The sequence below is a fragment of the Lytechinus pictus genome, chromosome 5 (genome assembly GCF_037042905.1).
Source record: "Lytechinus pictus isolate F3 Inbred chromosome 5, Lp3.0, whole genome shotgun sequence".
NCBI lineage: Eukaryota > Metazoa > Echinodermata > Echinoidea > Temnopleuroida > Toxopneustidae > Lytechinus > Lytechinus pictus.
The window spans coordinates 22,813,150-22,833,950 of record NC_087249.1 but is presented as its reverse complement, the minus strand read 5'-3'; the positions used below and the strand labels follow the sequence as shown (position 1 = coordinate 22,833,950).

The following is a 20,801-nucleotide window of genomic DNA, read 5'->3' as shown; positions in this document are numbered from 1 at the left end:
ATAAATGGAGTTATTACAACCATACTTCCACGATGCAGTGGATATAACATTTGCAATAAGCTAAACGTAGGGATTTGTCATGGCCAAATTCTTGTTAGAATATAGATTGAGCGCGGGAGCGGGGCGACCGCGCGAGAAATTCTGCGTTTTTAGAACGCAAAAGTAGGCCAATTTAAGCACTTTGACTGCATTTAAAAATGAATATAGTATTAACCATTTGATGATTAAAAAAATATAGTTTCTCTCTGAAAAAATGGGGGGGGGGGGTGGCGTAATTGTACATGCCACCCCCCCTCTCCGAAAGTGGGGGGGATATATATCCCCCATCCCCGGGATTTACGCCCGTGCTGTTGATTCACAAATAATGTCGTCGCAGTCAAAATGGGATTGAAGAAAATTGTTTATTTCAATATAAGCACATTTAAAATTCTTTGCGCGTCAAGAGTAATTCACTTACTTTTGGCGGTTTGTTGATACCTTTAATCTTTTGCAAGATTCGTGTGCTTAAATGTAAGAAAACGAACGCCTGCACTAAAAACGGTATGCTGATCACGCACATGTTAATAACTGCACGTAGAAACTATCTATTATGTAGAGGTATGTAGAGGCCTGTTCTTGTATTTTGTCTGAATTCAGTTTGTACTTTTCCGTGGATCGAAAAGAACCGTGCCATTTAAACAGAGTTTCCTACGAATCATCCTTTTTCTCTCTACTTTCTGCTATTGATAAATCAATAATATATGTTGGACCGGCTTGGACAGAGACCAAAATATAGGGCGTCTACGTTGTTGAGAAAAAAAAACAACAACTGTAGAATAACCTTTTAACTATCATAATTTTATTGGATCCCCTGTCCCCCTCTTTTCCCCACTTTTGTCACCACCACTTCTTCTTTTTTTTCCCTTCTACTTCGGTTTTTTTCTTGTTCTCGTTCTTCCTTTTTGTTCTTGACCTTCTTCTTTTCTCTCTCTCTCTCTTCTGTTTGATAATGCAGAACGGATGTAAAGTAACAGGAATAACTCAACACAAGTCATATCTTTTTCCAAATACCTAGTATACTATATTCATTTATATATTGTTTTGATAATTTTTGCTATCACTGTTTGGTTTGACTGGCTAACCCATCTGGGGCCTGTTGGCCTCAAGTGCTATACTAGAGCTTCTGTGAATGATGTGCTGACCGGGCGTGTCCCTTAAATCGTTGGTGAACGGAGCAGCAAGCAAGAGGCCACCAGGCCTCACCTGGCGCAGCTGAAAATACTAATAGGTGATTCAGTCTAATGTACACAATTTAATATATAGATATTATTTTGTTACTTAAGATTTATATTTATATTCTATGTCTAAAATAATTTTAAGCGTTGTGATACTTTTGTGTATTGCGCATTATAACCATTATTATTATCATCATAACAAAAATCGGAAGATTTCTCATTATGTACGTTGCTCTTCTGCTATACTTCCAGGAGTACAAATGATTATTACCTCTCGGAGGGCGTATTAGGTCCTATCACGGTTGTTAGTCCTGCCTGTCCTCAAAATAGGTCGTCGCCCTGTTGGGTCAAAGGCTAAATGCAGTTGAATATAATCGGCATAGCAATAAAGTGATATAACGGAGACCGAGTTTGATCTTGTGACAAACGGGAATGATGTAAAGACGAAAAAAGAATCGGCCCTAGAACGGACTCTTGGAGTACACCGTATTTGGTAACCCACGCGGGTTGACGTCCAAACAGTTCGCTAGGACTTTTAGTTGAGCTAGACCTAATATAAGGAAATCCAGTGATTTGTCTCGGTACACTTATCTAATTCTGCACTTAGGTCTAATGAGACTAAGAAAGCAGACTTATTTTGATAAAAAAATGGGATAACGTCATACCCATTCACTCACCTGGGTCGAGTGCAGCACGGTATGGATAAATTTCTTGCTGAAAGAAAAATACGCCAAATACGCGATTTTCTAGCAGTAGTGATGTAGTATCAATCAGTTATCACTTAACAACACAATTCGTTTATTAGTAACCTAATGATAATTATTTACAGTTGACGATAAATTTTGGTACATACATGGGTTTTCATTGTCTCGCATTTAAGTGTCATACGACGAGTTGTATCTGCTATGCAATATTCAAGTTTGAAGTACATGGCTTGGATAGATTAAAGACTCATTATGATCCACCGTATGAATTGAATTGATAACCTTGCACACGCCTCTAATTAAACAAAAAATCAAACGGAAGTAACTAGATTGTGAAAAATGTCACAAAATATCCATTAAGGCTGCATTATATAAAGTTTTAGGGAGTTTCATTAACATACAAAATTTGAGAAAAACAACTTCCTTTCTCACTGGACGGTCAAGACAATATAGTGCGAAATGGTATCAAATGACGCAGAAGATTGGTTAGAAGGGAGAGTTATTGGAAGCGCTTCTGACATTGTCCAATGGGAGCGGCGGGTTAGGAGGAAGGGGGGGGGGGGGGGGGCGTGGTACCGGATATCCATTAACTCCCGTATGCATTTCAATACAAATGGCATTTGACGGTCATTGGCTTTTCTAACTTCTTCACATAATATTATGAATTACTCGTCACTTTCCAGGGAAAGGAAGCTTTACAAAGAATGGTCTTAATATACAACTCATTTTAGTTCAATTGACTCGATGACCATGTTGATGTCTTAATGGGTTGAACAAGCCTGAGATTTCGAACATACCATCATCAGTCCGGTCATGGGGGATTTATGCTGTAAAGTCGAAAACATTTTTATTTTCTCTCTTTTACGTCATTTGTAGCCTATATCCTCGTTTCCGGCCCTCACAGTTATACACATTTCGTTGAACATTAAATCTAATGTAGCTTTTGTTAAATATAGAATTGCTGTCTTTAATCACATCTACACATAAATTACCCATTAGTAGAAAAGCCTTTTGAGATGTATTTCAAGTTTGTGATTCACGTTGGTTGATCAATGGCATTCATGGGAATTGACAAACCAGTGTGAAAACCAGTGGATTTTTTTATAGGCCATCCAAACACCTCGTGAAATGTTTGTATGACACTTCTCAGATTTCTTAGATAGTAATACAAGTATGATAAAGATAGAAATACATTGAGAGGCAGGTTCTGCATGTGCGTGTGTGTAAAATTAGGCGTGTGTGGGTGTGTGTATGTATGTGCGTTATGTTAAAGGAGCATGAAACCCTTGAAACCAGCTGAATCCATATCAAAGAGAAAAATCAAAGAAACATATTGTTGAAAGTTTGAGGAAGATTGAATGAATAATAAGAAAGTTATGAGCATTTAAATATTGAGATCACTAATGCCATGTAGATCCTCCCATTGGCAATGCGACCAAGATCTGTGATGTCACACACGTACAACTCCCTCATTACTTTAGTACTTATTTCACTTATATTCTCACTTTTATAGAGTCTATCACAAGGTGATGTGTTCTCTTTATGAGAGGACAAGTACAGAGGTTTCACGACATTATATCATTGATGAATCGTTTGTCATATGATTAGAATGAGCAAAAAGAGATGTTTTGGGGTATATTTTCAGCGTCCAAAAGGGGAGAGTTGTTCATCTGTGACATCATAGATCTTGGTCGCATTGCCAATGGGAGGATCTCCATAGCATTAGTGATCTCGACATTCAAATGCTCATAACTCTTCTATTGCTAGTCCTATTTTACTCAAACCTTTGTTGATCTTATTCTTTGATTTTTCTGCTTTCACAAAAGCTAACTTGCTCCAAGAGTTTCATTCTCCTTTAATATAACATTTTGGCAAACCAAATTATAACAGAACCCCCAATCGTCCAATGATTGTCATCAGTATTACGTGTAATAATACATGAATATTGAATTAGATATTTTTAATACCTATATTCATTTAAAATTCTTAATATTTGTTCTGACTAACTTAAAAAAACCATGCAATAAGTAGGACAGTGACAAACTTCCGGTTCGTAGAATATCAAAGTGTAAATTGTACCAGCGTGCTGTATTTATGGATACCTGGATAGCAACGAAACATTGTCAAACTCCACCAAAATATCGATTTAAGATAATGAAGTTGTGAATTGCTGAAACAAAAACATCACAAATCTTTGTTTAGACTTGTAAATTTTTACCAAATAAAAACCGATAAGGGTTTATCTCTCAGACCAATACCTCTCGATTTTGTTCCACAGCGGTGAACTCAACTTCAGACCGACTTAGTTCGTTATATTCCAATGGAATCATCAGTCGATGAATCAGATTCATTGGTATACAGGAAGGGATCTGTTGAAGAGATGCGTTCAAACGGAACTTGAAGATAACATGTTGATAGTCGATTCTGATTTGTAGACATCGAAATTCTCTGTTTATTTTTTGTAGTATATATATATAGATTGAACTGCTCCGTAACGGGCACTGATGAAAACATGTATTATTTCACTCGGACTGAATGACGGGAGCCCATAAAAAGCCCATGTATTGTTGGTTTCAGTGTGACTGGGGCTTCGATGATCTGTGTGAAGACAATTGACCAAGGTGGCGAAGCGAATGAGACGTCCTAGACATTATGAAATCAGGCGTGTAATAGATGACCACGCAAGATCCTTGAAGTTTCTAATGAGCTTCAAAAAGCATCACCGATGATTTTGTTTTAGGGATACAGACGGCAAAATATTGCAGTAGGAAATAATGAATATTGACGCTCGTGAGCAAGAGGAGTGTGAAACTGGTGGAGTGAAGTTGCAGATGTAAAATAAATGTTAACAGAAGTCAGAAATGTAAATGAGTTTTGCCAAGCAAGCGGTGAACATAATTTTGCTCTTTGTCATTGATGTTTGACTCTCTAGAAGATAAAGATGCAGCTCCTCTGAGATAAACTGCAGAAGAAGTATCTATAGATAATGGAAATACTTATCAAAATTTGTTTAGATGCGTAAAGGTTCGATCTTTAATGTGGTCTGATAACATATAATTTTTAATAATGATAAACTTGAAACAAATTTGTAGAATGATTGCGATTTGCGAATAATGTCAGAGGTCCAATCAACTTTCCACATTTCAATGTATCGCAACGATTTGCAAATACTCAAAATGTGCACGATTTTACCACATGATTGTTTTCTCAGAGAAGTAGGACAAAACGTTACACTCATGGTATATTCCTACTCGCTATGTTGGAGGGTTCAGTGAATACGTGGATGTATCGCATTTGTATGCATACACAAGTTAACCAAAATGAAAATATCGGAAAGGAAGTTTGCATTCTATATGTGATAATGATCAGATAACTTAATTCACATTCTGATCTGCTACCAGTTTCGTTCCATAAAGAGAAATAATTCTTTTCAATCCATGGGCGCCAATCGCTTTCATAGAAATAAACATGATCTTGTCTTTTCCACGGCTGTGGCACTTCAAATTTTAATTCGTAGAGTATTATCCTAACATTTCGAATTATTAGTGCCTGGTATACTCCCCCCGCAAGATGCGGAGATGCTGTCATTTTGTAGTGAGAGAAGAAACGCAGAAACACGTTCTCGTAAGTGAAATGATTTCGACTGACGCCACTTTGTGATATCTTCATTTCAAAATGTTCAATGCAATTTGTTTTTATACTACGAGAGATGACGCATTCTGTCAATGCAAGATGATTTTCCCCGATAAGCTATATCATTTCCTTTATACCAATTGACATCACTGAGTCAAATATCGCTATTGGGTGTAATCATTTTTGTACTGGACTTTCTTTTCTGGTATTTGCATGACTGGCCTATCGTTGCTATTGCCGGGGTGAAGTTTGTCTATATGGTCTTTTTGTGGTCTGGGATGGGTATGTATCGTCCAGGTCATATCACCTGTTATACATGAATACCAAATCCTGTGAGATAATCGTACCAAGATTGATTTTTTTGAAGGACGAATCCATCCAACAAAAAGTTGATTCGAATAAAAAGAGAAAAATCCAACAACCATAACACTGACAATTTTATCAAAATCGGATGCAAAATAAGAAAGTTTATGACATTTTTGAAGTTTCGCTTACTTTCACACAGCAGTTATATTCACATCCTTGTCGGTATGCAAATTAGGAGACTAATGACATCACTCACTATCTCTTTTGTATTTTATTATATGAAATATGAAATATTCCAATGATTAATTCCTCCCTGAACGTAAGGAATTGGCATTGTTTAATGCTATATGGTTCAATCAAGTCGGTAGTTATTGTCAAATCTGTACAAAATGAAATATAGTATAATTGAAACAATAAAAAACAAAAGAAATATTGAGTGAGGGACATCATGGACTGTCTGATTTACATGACACTGAGTTGTGCATATCACTGTTTTGTGAAAAATAAGCGAAACCTTGAAATGTCATAACTTTTTTATTTTACATCCGATTTTGATGAAGCATAATGCTTTTTTATTTTTCTCTATTTATTCAAATCAACATTTTTTCTTGGGAGGACTTGATCTTTAAAAGCTACCTTTGTCTATTCAGGGGTATTGCCCCCCCCCCCAAAAAGGTTGCATTTCAAAGGAGTTTCAAATTTTAAGAAAACAGCCAATGAAAATGATTTGCCATCGTGGCCATTTTATCTAATATACAAAGCTTAAAACGTGAGATGTGGCATATTGGTAAAAATGTAACAACTTATGACGGCCATTTTGAAATTAAAAAGTGAGGATGAATACATGGTAGGAAAACATCATACGTTTTTTTTTAAATTTAATCATCACTCCAAAATGAACAAGTTGGCTAAAAAAATATTTGGCACAATTGTCTTCTCACGCGATTTCACAATAAAACTTCACTAACGCTTCGAATCGTATGAAAATCGCTATGCCATCAAATTTGCCATTGTCACCAAAATGATCTTATCGTTATCAAATCTATAAAAATCATCCCCATTTCCAAATGTACGTTACACAAAACACATACGAGCAACACTGCTGTTCCTAACAATATACCAATCAACTTATGTCCCTTGTTCATTGAAGATCGATCTGAAATTATAACAAAAAGCCTTATGAACTTGACTGCAATCATTTCCTGAGAAAACTTTTTAAAGAAGAAAGTCAAAAAGGGGCCTAAGCTTTCGATCCTAGCAGAATCTTCGTCGGAGGCAAAATGACAAACATATAAAGTGGGACAACCATAATTTAGAAGAAACAAAAGGACAGTTATTAGGTGTTTGATGGTTCGTTATTTTACGAATTGATAGTTTCCTAAATTCATCAGGCTGACAGATGAATTCCTCGATTTTTTAGAGAGAGGAATAACTGATGAAATAGCTGATGCTAGAGTCTCATTGCTTGATATCTTTCATATCATTGTAGTTTTAATCAATTTATGAACCTTATGTAGAATGCTTCTGTTTTCCCTCGGTAGACATTCAATTACATCTGATTACCACATTTAGTTTTATTTTACAATTCTGATGGAAAATTCTGATGGAAAATTGTGATGCAGCGTCAGATCGGTGTATAGAAACAGGCTCCCAGAGAACGAAAATAGAAAGCCAAGTTTCCGGGGTGTTGCAATTGGCACTTGCATTGAATAATAAGACGCTATCAGAGCCCAGTTGGGAACGCAATGCCACTGGGAACGAGTCTGTATTCTATTTGATCCACCGTGACATGTATGATTTAAAGGCAACTTCTTCAGCAGTACATCGGAAACACAGATGATTTTAAAGTTACTTAGGTAAAATAAAGAAAGAGGAAGAGAAAGAGAGTGTGGGGGAGGGAGAGAGAATGGGGGCTATTTCGATGTTTCAAAATTCTGTTACGAATACCTGCTCTTTTTTACCTGTCGTAAGTTTATATATGCTCTCTGATCATCAAATTCCATATCCAGGTTTTGAATCTATAACATTTGGTTATTCTTTTTCAAATGATTATGATCAGTGTATCTTGAGAACTATCAAATCAGCGAAGGAGTTTGTTTCCGCCTTGCGCTTTCTTTACGCGCGAAAGTAGGTCGCCTCTTTAGCTTACATTGTAACTTGAAATCTGTGCCATTCTGCCGATATCAAGATATCGATTTTGAGAATGATCCTCTCCCGGTTCATCTGCTGATGCTAAGTCACACTGAATGAACGAACTCCAAACCGACCAATGATATGTCAGTCGAAATAACGTGATAGCTTTGATCGGTCTGGAATCGGTTTCGTTGGTGTGACTGTTGCAGCAAGCTTAGGACTTTACGAATACGAATACGAATTAAGTGTACGAATAAAACATATAGTTTCCAAAGAGGCGTTCTTAGTCTCGCAACACAACTCATTGCACTTGATATATGGGCTAATTGTAACCATTGGTTGGATAAATACTTGGATCGATTTTTATGCACAATCAAAACCTTTTATATTTTGAATTTCACTTCAAAATATCAATAGAACATTTATCTCAGTATACACTTTACTATGTTTTATTAATGATTGAATTTGCATACTGTATATTGGTACTTGAATTGGTTCTTCTCACTTTCATATTTTATTTTCCTCAAATAACTGCCAATAAAAACGTGTAAATTTTGTGATTTGATTCGATTTGAAACAATAAATCACATAAAAAAAAAAAAAAACATCATCTCTGATATGTAAACACACCCACCCTCACACACACCCACAAGCACGCGCGCGCACACCCTCACACACACACCCACCCTCCATACATACGCACATACATACACACACCCCTACACCCTCAAACATACATATATATTGTTTTCATTCATGCATTTTCCCCTCAAGGTCAGCCTGCAGATATTTCATTCAAGTGTATCGTGAAATCTGTTCGTACGACGTGTTTATCCTCTGTATAAGTTTCACATCAATCACAGCTAATCGTCCTTTGTAACGCAAAAAGGAGTAGCTCTATTTTTAGCTCAATTCCCGTGTTAAGTTAACACTTCAGAACAGCGGAACTCATCAATATAACAAGGACGATTATCAATAATCATTACGTGATTATAAATATCGTTCATTAAGGATATTGTCACAAAATGCGTCGAGTCGATATTCCAAAACGAAAAATTGTTTTGACACGACAATAAAGTAATGACGTAAATGCAATCTCAGTTGATAAATCGAAGAATACTAACAATTTTTATAAATGTTTTTCTTCTCATACCCAATAATTGCAAATTGAAAAAAGTAGGGCATATACGGAGATGAAAATTACCTATAAATCACAATCCATCATTTTGTATTAACGCTTGTTCTATCCAACGCTTCCATGAATACATGAAATAATGAAGGAACTTTGGGGTGAAAAATATTTTTAGAACCCTTATAATAAGATGAATTCTCTCTTAAACCTGTCGCAGTTGTGAGTCCGGTCTCTTCTGCATTTTCAATAGAATTTGAAATGTCCAAACTGACTTCTGGATATTGAAATCAATAGATAATTATCTCCTGGGCGACATTTTCACAGCTTTCACATGACCTCAAAATATTTTCCTAGAAGACATTTCTATTATTTACAATATGATTTTATATTTCCTCGAAGGGATGAGCTGGAAATCCGCAGGGGACCAAGAGACCTCTATAATATTTGCATTGACTCAGTTGGATGCCTACGCTAATGAGTGATCGAACTGCATCAGCGCTAGGCATATCTCGAGCCGTATCATTCAGAAACAAATCTACACTAAGATCAGTGCCTGCATTTTAACATCATGGAGAATAAAGAAACTTCTTGAGATCAAAATTTATTTCTTGATAATAACTCTAATGGATCGTGACATGTGATTACCTACTACAGACTTCTACGTTCTTGAAATATAAAGTTCCCTATTTAACGATTGTCATAATGATAATGTTGTGTTAAGATGGAAGGAGTTATTATACAAATCTAGGTGTCATATAAAATGGATTATGTGACATCGAAAAAAGTGAAACCCATATAGACGGTCAGGCAATTTTTCAAATATTGTATCAAAGTTTCAGTTGACCAGATACTATCGAAGTCCAGATTTATGATATAAAAAATAAGAGCCCCGTTTAGAGTAATGTTTAAAGAAAAATACCGGCTATTCTTTGTTTTGTTGGATAATAATCATTATTCAGTGTAAACGTACCTTCTGACCATTCTTTCACAGATATATAAAACGATTCAAAAGCACCCGATTCTTCTCCATTCTATCCAGGCGTCTCGCGCACCCTTTTGTCCCCAAATGTAAATTCTGCGTTCCCTTTCATGAGAAGCTGTGCCTCCTTTTTTAAATTGATGACTTTTTACCCCCTCATTTACAAAGTTCTGGAATCGCCCCTAATTCTTAGTGATGCAACGTTTTTAGCCTACTCTTGGTTTTAGGATGTCGACTATCCTGGTGCTGTTCAAAGCCGATATTGGTCAGTGACGTAATTCATAAGAACCTGCATGCACTGTGTCAGACATACAAGGAACGCTCATAAGCTGCAGCCCTGTACATCTAAAGGTTAACTCTTTAAGTGAAAATAAAGGTGCTTTAGTTGAAATGTTTCAGAAAAATGTGGAGAGATCTACAGAGATCGTTAGAATCACATCATGGATGAATGATTAGAGCGTACACGAGATTTTTTTTCAATTTATATTTTTTTACAACAGATATTTGTATTTCCTTTAGTCTTAAGTAAAATAAACAGAGGATAAGGAACATACAATCACGTTTACTTTGGCTTATTGGAATTTAATGGACTTTTATTTTTTTTCTGCAAGAAAGCCGGGCTGTCTTCGAGGTTTGAAGCCTAATATTACTGCTTATTCTATTTATGTTTTACTCATGTCTTGTTTATTTACAGGTAGGCGGAAGGAGAGAAGCCCTGTGAATGATGTATATTTAACGAGATTCTGTTTATCTGATGTGACGTGATACCCGCTGTCTCTGCCCGCGCCAAAACCCCTGAACGTGAGGGATCCAACAGACTTGAGCCATCCATCCATACAGGTGTGCGACCAGTTGAACCCGCGCAGCAGCTGTGGAAGTAACTCTCCAACTCACAAAATAGCTTCGCCATGTGGCGGGTTCGAAAGGATGACATTGCTGTTTCGGTGCTTTATTCTGCATAAGCATCAACTATAGCATCGCGAGCCACCGACGGCATTGGAACATGCGAGAGGAGCCCAGTGGCGCTGGATAATGATGTCCCATACGAGTCGCTTATCCCAAACAACGACTTGTCCACGTGACAGACGTATTAACCACTTTTGAAAGGTGATGACGAAGACAGGAGCATTCTATGGGGGTCATTGAAGGTCAAATTGACAACTTCGGTCTTATTCATTTCTGGATATTAATATAATGGGATGAATACAAGCCATGAGTTGATCACTTTGCTTGCTGGCTTCTCCAAAGAATGTCGCTTACAGCAAATCGTCATCATGTTGTGGTTTAATTGAACTCTATTCTTTGGATCTGTTTTTAACCTTATCATACAGCTATGTATAACCGAAATGCGCATATCACATGTAATATTAATGATAGCTCCATTGGAACAGGAAAACATGGGATGATTACGCACATTACTTTGTGCAGCGGCATTTGTCTTGTAACCATGCCATGAAGAAGCAGCGAAAAAGCATGTTAAGGCTCACGTGGATGCCATGGCTTATTCCTTACTCCAAATCAATTTGCGTCAAAAGAGTTTCATCAATGGCTCACTCAACAATACCTTCTACCCTGCATTCATCTCATTTCTAGCCATTCTGTTATTTTTCTCCCGTACCGTTCCGGGAATAACCGCCCCATTTCGCTGTCCTGACGGATGTGACTGTGATCACATAAACGACAAAGTAGATTGCACCGGAAGGGGAATTGCTTATTTAAATCAAAATCTATCCGTTTCTACTCGTGTGCTGTTGTGTGGCGACAATGCGTTTAAAGCGATATCAAAAGAAAATATAAATCTCACCCACTTGCGGAAACTTCGAAAACTATCTTTCGCAAATAATGAGATAACTATTGTGCGGACTGGAGCTTTTCGAGGTTTGGAGAAGATATCATTCATTGACCTCAGCAGAAACAACCTACGAAGTATTCCTAGTGATATAAGACTTTTAAGATCACTGAATACCCTTAAACTAAATGAGAATGCTATACAAAGGATTTACCGAGATGAATTTCATCCTGAATCTAAACTGGAAACTCTCTCCATGGCACACAACAATCTAGACATCCTTGAGTCTGATACCTTTATGAATCTTCAATCTTTACTCTACATAAACCTACAAAACAACTCGATAAGCAATGTCAGTAGCAGGGTGTTCACTGTTAATGAGTTTCTTATAGAGATGGACCTGTCTTGGAATCAAGTGGGTTTCTATGATCCTGAACTGCACGTCAGTGATTGGTTTCAGCTACCCGCACTGAACTTGAACAGATTAAGCATCAGTCACAACATGATACAGGGGTTCAATAAGGGTGCCTTTGATTTGCTTACCGAGTTGAAGAAGCTCGAGATCCAATTCAACGAGATCTCGCAACTAAATCACGATGTCTTTCAAAACCTACATTCTCTCGAGATCTTACTCTCTAGTGACAATCAAATTAGCAGTCTACCAGTGCAGCTCTTAAAGGGATCACCTGATGTACACACCGTAGACTTTAGCAACAACCCTATATCCAACGTCCCAGCAGGAATATTCTCGACAAACGAAGCTCTGGAGACCATCAACTTTTCAGGTAATGAACTTAGTGATATTGATTGGGTTGTGCATACTTCCAGTAGTTTACGCGAGTTGTACCTTTCCGACAATTCAATCAGCTCACTTCCAGACATAACATTCAAATTTTGTGTTAATATGGAGATCCTTGAAATGCAAAACAACGCTCTGACAGAGTTTCCTAAGTTAATGAATATGACGAATCTAGAAACCCTAGATTTGACCAACAACCAGATATCAGCCATACCAAAAGACACGCGTTTTGTGCAATATCAACATCTGACTTTTATTTCGCTTGCATGGAATCGACTAGTAACGTTGGAAGAAGATGTCTTTAATTCCCTACCGCCTGTGGAGACTTTCGATGTTGCTGAAAACCCCTTTAAATGTGATTGCCATTTGCTTTGGATGGATGATATATACGCTGCATTATGGAATGGAGAAGAGGTCCCTCCAAACCTGGAAACCTGGCTTCCGACCACGTTTGAAAGCATGGTTTGCGATCAACCTAAAGGTTTCCGAGGCAAGTCAGTTGCCATGTTGGCGGAAAACAGGAACAACTTCATGTGCTCTTCGTTTGCCAGCCGTCGAGGAGTGATCGGCCTGATCCTCGGGTGGCTGATTCTCCTATTAACTATTGTTGGTGTGTACTGGAGATGGAAAATTAAGAAAGCAAGGAGACATATGCGAGCGTGGAAGACGAAACGGAGGAAGAAATTATTCAAAGACAGACTGAAAAAGAGGGTCCAATCGGATGGGGGTCGTGTGGACAGCAATAGATCAAATGGTAGAGTCAAGATGTATTCTCCTAGTCAGCACGAATACATTAGTCAATTTGATCGCGACTCGTATCATTCTGTGGCAAATCCTGGGGAAAAGACTTTCAGTCCAGCATGTGTTTGTTTGTTACAACACGATGACTCCATGCAGAGCTGTGATCTCCTATCCGAGACCACGGTTTGACATTGTTCTCGGGAAAAAAATGAAGCCGAAAGCGGAAGTGACAAAATATATTTTGATGAAATTCAAGTGCAATTATATAAATCAGTATATCATTGTGAAAACATTATGCACATTTTATACAGCTTACATTTACAGGGTTTCGTTGTATGTTACTTGTTCCTTATATTAACAACAGTAAGGTATCTTTGAATTTATACAAAGTGATGTGTATAAAAAATTGCCGTTTCACCATATTCTCTATATAAAAAATATTTCCCTTTTTTACAGACACAATAATTTGTCAGTGAAACATGTTTTTATGGTACTAAGTTTGATAGGAATGTTCAAATTCACATTAACTTTATAAGTCAATCTTGCATGGTGAACATACATAGCGGGAGACATGGCCCTTTTCAAAAGGCACAGGAGTCAACATGGCCATTTATAATGCTAAATTAGCAGTAAATTATTGTAGCATTTTAGCATTTATTGTGAAATGTGCGAATGCAACCATGACAAGTTTTGACCTCATATTTTGTACGACACGTGAAGACACATTTTGCTTTGAAAATTTTAAATTTCATTAAAAAATGAATTTATTTCATGGCAAGTTTTGATCGGAGCTCACCAGACCACAAATATGTGAAAAGTATCAGGAGACGAATACAGAAAATAAACATTATATAATTAACATTAACAGTGCTTATTCATTTACCAGAGTCGGAATCCAAATGTATACGAATCTCCCGGTAACCTAGTGGCTTTTGAAAAGTCGGTGGCACTTTTACCTTTGATACTGTGCTCATCATGCATTCTGAAAGTTAATTTGGTTTAACATATATTTCTATCATGTTTTCATTGGGATTTCTTTTTATTTTACATTTGTCATTTTTAAATGTAATTGTCAGGCCCCTTTTGCATCGTAAACTGTCTTTAAATTCTATTTTTTTGTTCTCTGAAATGAATTGAAAGCTATGTCATGTAAATCATAGTAGAACCTTCGATTTTAAAGATGTGCCTCTTCAGACTCTTTGTGAAGAAAAATCTTAAATAATAGAGTTTAATTCTATTCTTTACCTACTAAAAAGCTAATTTATTGAATAAATATTATGTTTTTATGATCAAAGCGTTCTGTTTTTTAATCGGTTTTTACCCCTACTCTACGGTGATTTCATTTGTTTAACTTCAAAGATTTTCTCAAGTTTTGGTAAGTTCCTTCGAAAGTGTTGCTCACTATTCCAGGTTATTACTACAAAAATATGAAAATTTGTTTTATAAAGGATCTCATCCGCGATTTACTCTAATCAATAAAGCTAAACCAACTCTTCAAAGGTTGTGATGATAATAAAACACGAATGAAATTAATTTTCTTTTTCTTTATCATGCTACGAAATTAGCACGTTTATTTTGATGTACAGAAATAAAATGATATTGAAAGTTCACTGCATGGCATCTAGAAGCTATACCCAAACGGTAATGTCGCAGACACACTAAAACCGACTCCACTGTGATGCTATGTAAAGAGAAATACAGTCATGTATCTATCATTAATTATATGCTGTGTAGAGTGCAGGGGCGGATCCAGCTTTTTATAAAGGGGGGGTTGGGGTGGTATGCGAGGGAGCGTAGCGACCGAGTCCAAGCGAGCGGAGCGAGCGAGGGGGAGGGTGTGGGAGGGGGGTGTCCCCCCTCCCACAGTAGGGAAAATTTTTGAAAATCTGTGTGTGAAAATGGCGTTTTCTAAAATTACAAGTTTTAAAAAAAAGATAAGATTTAAAAAAATGGTCCCCGGATTTTTTTTTTGGGGGGGTTGCAACCCCCCCAACCCCCCCTCTAGATCCGCTTCTGGAGTGACAATAGGGAGTTTTCGCAATACTACGCATATGCCTTTTGGAACGTAGAGAATTTATTGTCAAAAGCATTTCATTACAAAGCAGCCTTTGTCGAAAACTGGTGAATCAAAACAGCAGTTTCGTCCGTGACTCTAGACAAACGACACTATTTGTAATTTTTCGTCAACTCAGAATTTTACGACGATCAGCTGTGCCAGTTGACCAATTTTTTACAAAGACCTCTCTGCTGTTCATTGTGAGTTGACGGGCATTTTTCAATAGATTTACTACGTTGTAGAATCCGTCTCCGTTGCAATTGAGAAAACTCGCTATCAGTGTCGTAGTTACATCATCCAAACCGACTCCAAACTAACCAATGGTATGTCATTGGTAATAACGTCATAGTCTGGATCGATATGAAGTCGATTTCGTTGGTGTGACTTGGCATTAGTCTGTGTGTCAGAAGCATGAAATATCGTTTTTTCCTCAAATACTTCCAATCGGCAGGATAGATTGACATAAAAATCTATGCAACATCATTGAGTAGTCTGTGACTGTTCGCTCATCACTTGCATATGCTTTTCCTTCTATAACCAGACAACGATATTACGTAAATTTGTAAAAAGTATATGGCCTGTTTTATGTAAGGTGATGGACATGAAGTTTGTCATTTTCGAATAGTCGACTTCGTTTTTTTAAATGAACCTTTTATCAGTATATTCAGTTTAGCACGAATCTTTGTTTTTATTTCAATGATTTTTAGGTCCTTCAAAAGATTTTACACGGATCAAAATTGATTCCAACAAGCCATTTGCTTGTTTCAACTGGGTATAAAATTTGGGGTTTAATGTCAAATTTCAAATTGTTTCATATCATTCGGAATTTTTAAAAAGCATGTAAAGATGGGTGCAAGTTCAAATGAAATCAAATATAAATGTTGTGCTATGATTTTGAACAGTTACCATGGTTTTACCTTCTCAGAGTTTTAAACAGAATTATGGTCAATTTTACTTTGAATAGTTTTGGGTATTTCATTACAATAATATAAAGAATTCCTCATCGAATAAAAGATAATTATATATTGAACCATCACTAAAATAAAAAATATGTTATTTTGTTGAAATAGCTTTTGTATTAAAGCGTATACCTACGGTAAATGGGATAAAACGACTTCATCAGTAGTGTATAGTTCAATTATTGACACAGAGTCGTAGAATGTTACAGAGGTCCTAAAATACATGAGATGAAAGATTAAAAAATGGACTCGTACTATGTCCATGACATCAGTATCTTTGATTCTGTATCAAAAATAGTTGAGGCCACCTGGTGATTTTATAAAATATGAGCGACACGACCCTGTATGAATAATAGCCTAAATAACAAAAAAGATAAAATCATGAAAAATTCATGTCGAATGAATCACCGTGTCCATTTCATATTCAGTACTATATGTCCCGAAAATAGCAGCATTGATTTCAAAATCTTCATATTCTTCCATGTATGAATTACAAGTCAAAATATAAAAAAAAAACACTATTCTAAGCTTCCGTACTTGGCCGATAACAGAAAAAGTAAAGGCTTACTAAAACTCTCAAATAACCGTTTTCTTCCAACAGAAAAAAAAGTTCTTTTAACAATCTCCATTTAAGCCATGCAGATTCATTATCTCTTTTAAAAAATGCGACAGTGTGGGAAAATACCCATATTGCGAATTGGAAGAATAAATACTATTCACATTAGAGCTCAAAAAGTTTATAGTTATGACATGAAAATTCAAGTGCTTTTTCCAATGTATGCATGTATTACATGTAAGTAATCTAATGCTAAAGGGGGATTGTCGCCTTCCGTTATTGAATGAAAATTTGGGAATTCATTCTTCATGATTATCCTTTACTTTCTACATGTTGCATAAAAGATGCATCACGGAATCGCTCTTTTCTATGTCCTCAAGCGCAGAAGAAACATCAATTTGAATTTTGATGTAATATATGGGCCTTGGGAGACTGGTGAGAATACCTAATCGTTCCCTGTCGAAGTCCTTCCCATTCCGATGGTTTTAATTTGAAGTTTGACAGGATGAATGTAAATCGATCACCGGCACACATGGGAGAGGTTTTGATAACATTTGTTGGTTTTGTTTATCGATAATATTTGTATTACCGCGCTGTTATAGAATTTTGCGCCATTCCTCTTCCACTGTATCCTTCAAAGAAGCGCACACATTGATCACATTAAGATGTATGGGAAAAGAGTTGTTTTTAAAGGACCACTTTCAAAACAGGTTTAGTTTAATGGACGGGGTAACAACAAAGTAAAACTTTTCTTGGAAATATGATGAAAGTAACAGCATTGCCATCTTCGTTTTATCAAACAAAAGCAAAACTTAAAAATGAAGTAATGACCTTATAACATGACCCATTTCAATGAATTTCGTTTCACTGTTTTTTCTTGTTTAACGCTAACCATGTCCAACCAAATACATTTGATGCTAGAGGTGACGTGGCCGTTTAAGAACTGACCACATAATTATCTTTCTACCTCATCTTTCCCTTCGCTCATTGAAGCACAAAGCAAAATGTAATATTCTTTAAATTTTGAATGACACCAGGGTAAGAGACTCGAATGAGCATTCAAGCTTAAAAGGGATATATATATATATATATATATATATATATATATATATATATATATATATATATATATATATATATATATATATATATTATCAACATACATTACCCAATACAGAGGGCAGTATGTTGTCCAACATTTTAAGTGTGTATATTGGAATCCAACAGGCAAACCACTTAAGCTTTCACTGAATGACTGAAATAAGATTTAAGGATATAACACAAGGTTACCCGTCATAATGTATAAATCAACACTGATGTAACTCATTTTGATGTAAGTGAAGATATTTCACACTCCGAATGAAACCACTCTTCAGCATTGTTCAAAAGAGCATAATTCAGAACTTGCTAATGCAAATTATCGCCATGTTTATACTAAAATTGATCTTATGCTTGCAAATATTGATCAAGTCTCTGGCCTTTATACATTCCGCACATTTTGAAAAGAGTACTTCGTATACAAAATAAAAAGATCTAGTAGTAGTTAAAGTGTTTATCTAGCATTCACAATTTCCCACTGATTCCTGAAACAAGTTTATATATTGAAAGATATGTATTAAACGTAATGTGAGCACCCTTACAATAAGTAAACATTGCACGAGCGTATCACAACATAGTCCCACTTATATCATTACGCTTAACTGTTAAGAAAAATAACCAACGTGTTGATTGATGTGTGGCTGATTGAAAACTACATGATTTATAAAAATAAACTAAAATTCTACTAGAATCTAACGAATTTGAGTGACACTTTATTTCTCGGTCGGATACATATTCACCAACACATTGGGCTTTTTCCATTAGTCTTTTTAAAGAGTGTTATCTTGTGTTATTATTTGCAAAATTGTATAACCAACTTATCCTATTGTGTTGATCATATAACTTTTGGTTTGTTTTTCATTTGCATACTTGTATAAACACTGAAATCGTAATAAAGTGAAATTATCATGTTTATTTCTACAACAAACTTAGATTCGTAAGATGTTTCAGTCATTACCGTATATGAATACGAAATACCTTTGTAAAGTATGATATGGTGATATGCGCTTGATCTATTTCTTCCGAATGTGTATGAGAAGGGCGGCGAAAGTGTAGTTTGGTAGGGAGAGGGACAGCAAGATCTGTCTGAGGGTGGTGTAATTGTTAATGATTGAATAATGGCGCCGCCCCTGATCCCACATGAAGTAAACTGGTCAGTTATCTGCTCAGTTAAGTGTCGGAATTTCAATGATTGATATTTCATAATATTATTATCAAGAAAATAAAATGAAGGGCTAATTTAGCACATATGGGGAGCTTGTATCGTGACTGTACTTCAGAGTGCTGATTTATTATTTCAATTTTGAACTAGAAAATTAGCACTCTCAAGTGCAGTCAGTATACAAGCTGCTTTTAAGTAGCTTAAAAGCGCTAAATTAACACTTCACTTTTTAGAGTGTGTATTCATTTTGAAAGATAACCCTGTGAATTGAATAATACTCTGAAATAATCGTACAAATTGTTTATTTTAGACAAACATATTCTTGTGAACATTGTGGTCAAAGAAAAAAAAATTCAAATATTCTTTTGATCACGTTCGGATTTTTTTCCTTCTGCACATATATGACTGATAAAACTTTAAATTCGTGTGAAATTCATGCTAAAATCGATGGCTTAGCTGAGAAGGTATGAGAATGATCATAATCATCGTATAAAAGATTTGGTAAATTGATTGACGGGGTTTGCATGTTAGTGTGCAAATGTGGGTTTGTATGTGTGTGTGCGTGTCTAGGTGAGGGGTGTGTGTTTATTTAAAAAGTGTGTCTGTGCGTGTGTGTGAAAGGATGCATAATTACGCACCCCTCTCTACAATTATAGTTAATGTATAAATCTCTACAGAAAGTCTAAAGTTCTCAATAGAGAAAGAGAAAAGGAGGACAGGTTGAGCGGTAGGGAGAGAGGGACGGAGATAGAGAGGGAGAGAGAGAGAGAGAGGGGGGGGGGAAGATAAGAGATAGAGAAGCGAGAAAGGAGAGAGGGGGTAGTTATAGATCGTGGGGAGGAGAGAAGAAGATCGAGGGGAAGAGAGGGAAAAGATTCACGTAAAGAGAAATGGGGGAAGGGAGTGGAGGAGAGGCTCGCACAGGACTATTGATATAATTATCTAAGAAACAAAAACACTTTCAGATTTCACTCTAAAAAATGAAGTGCTAATTTAGCACTTAATGGGCTAGTATAGTGACTGCACTTTGAATGCTGATTTTCTAGTTCAAATTTGAATGACTAAATCAGCACTCAAAGTGCAGTCACTACAAAAGCCCATTAAGTGCTAAATTAGCTTTTCATTTTTTAGAGTGTTCACGTCAGAAAGCTGCTTTACAAATATTCCCCAATATGAGCCACGATGATAATTTGAATATGAATCCTTAAAACACACTTAAAACATCCTGCAAACTCCCTTAATCATTCAGAATGCATTGCTATGTTGCATTTTGTTATAACACCTACATTGTAAAAATGAAGTGCTAATTTAGCACTTACAGTGCTTGTATAGTGACTGCACTACGAATGCTGATTTTCTAGTTCAAATTTAAACTAGAAAATCAGCACTCGTAGTGCAGTCACTATACAAGCACTGTAAGTGCTAAATTAGCACTTCATTTTTTACAGTGTAAAACCATTACCATAAGTCCTTAAACAGGATCATAGTGTCAAACTGATCTTGTTATCCTAAATATATGTCTCTTCTTTGACTAAAATAA

General features: G+C 36.2%; 1 protein-coding gene across 1 annotated transcript; it reads left to right on the top strand.

Moving 5' to 3' along the window:
• The first annotated feature begins 10,799 nt into the window (after nucleotides 1-10,799).
• Nucleotides 10,800-15,162, top strand: LOC129262260 (leucine-rich repeat-containing G-protein coupled receptor 5-like). The gene has a single exon (XM_054900349.2). It carries the CDS (start codon nucleotides 11,598-11,600, stop codon nucleotides 13,617-13,619), a length of 2,022 nt encoding a protein of 673 aa, XP_054756324.2. The 5' UTR covers nucleotides 10,800-11,597; the 3' UTR covers nucleotides 13,620-15,162.
• Nucleotides 15,163-20,801: the final 5,639 nt, after the last annotated feature.

Bases quoted from the DNA above. Each gene is read 5' to 3' on its own strand.
- LOC129262260 (XM_054900349.2), top strand. From the start codon at position 11,598: ATGGCTTATTCCTTACTCCAAATCAATTTGCGTCAAAAGAGTTTCATC.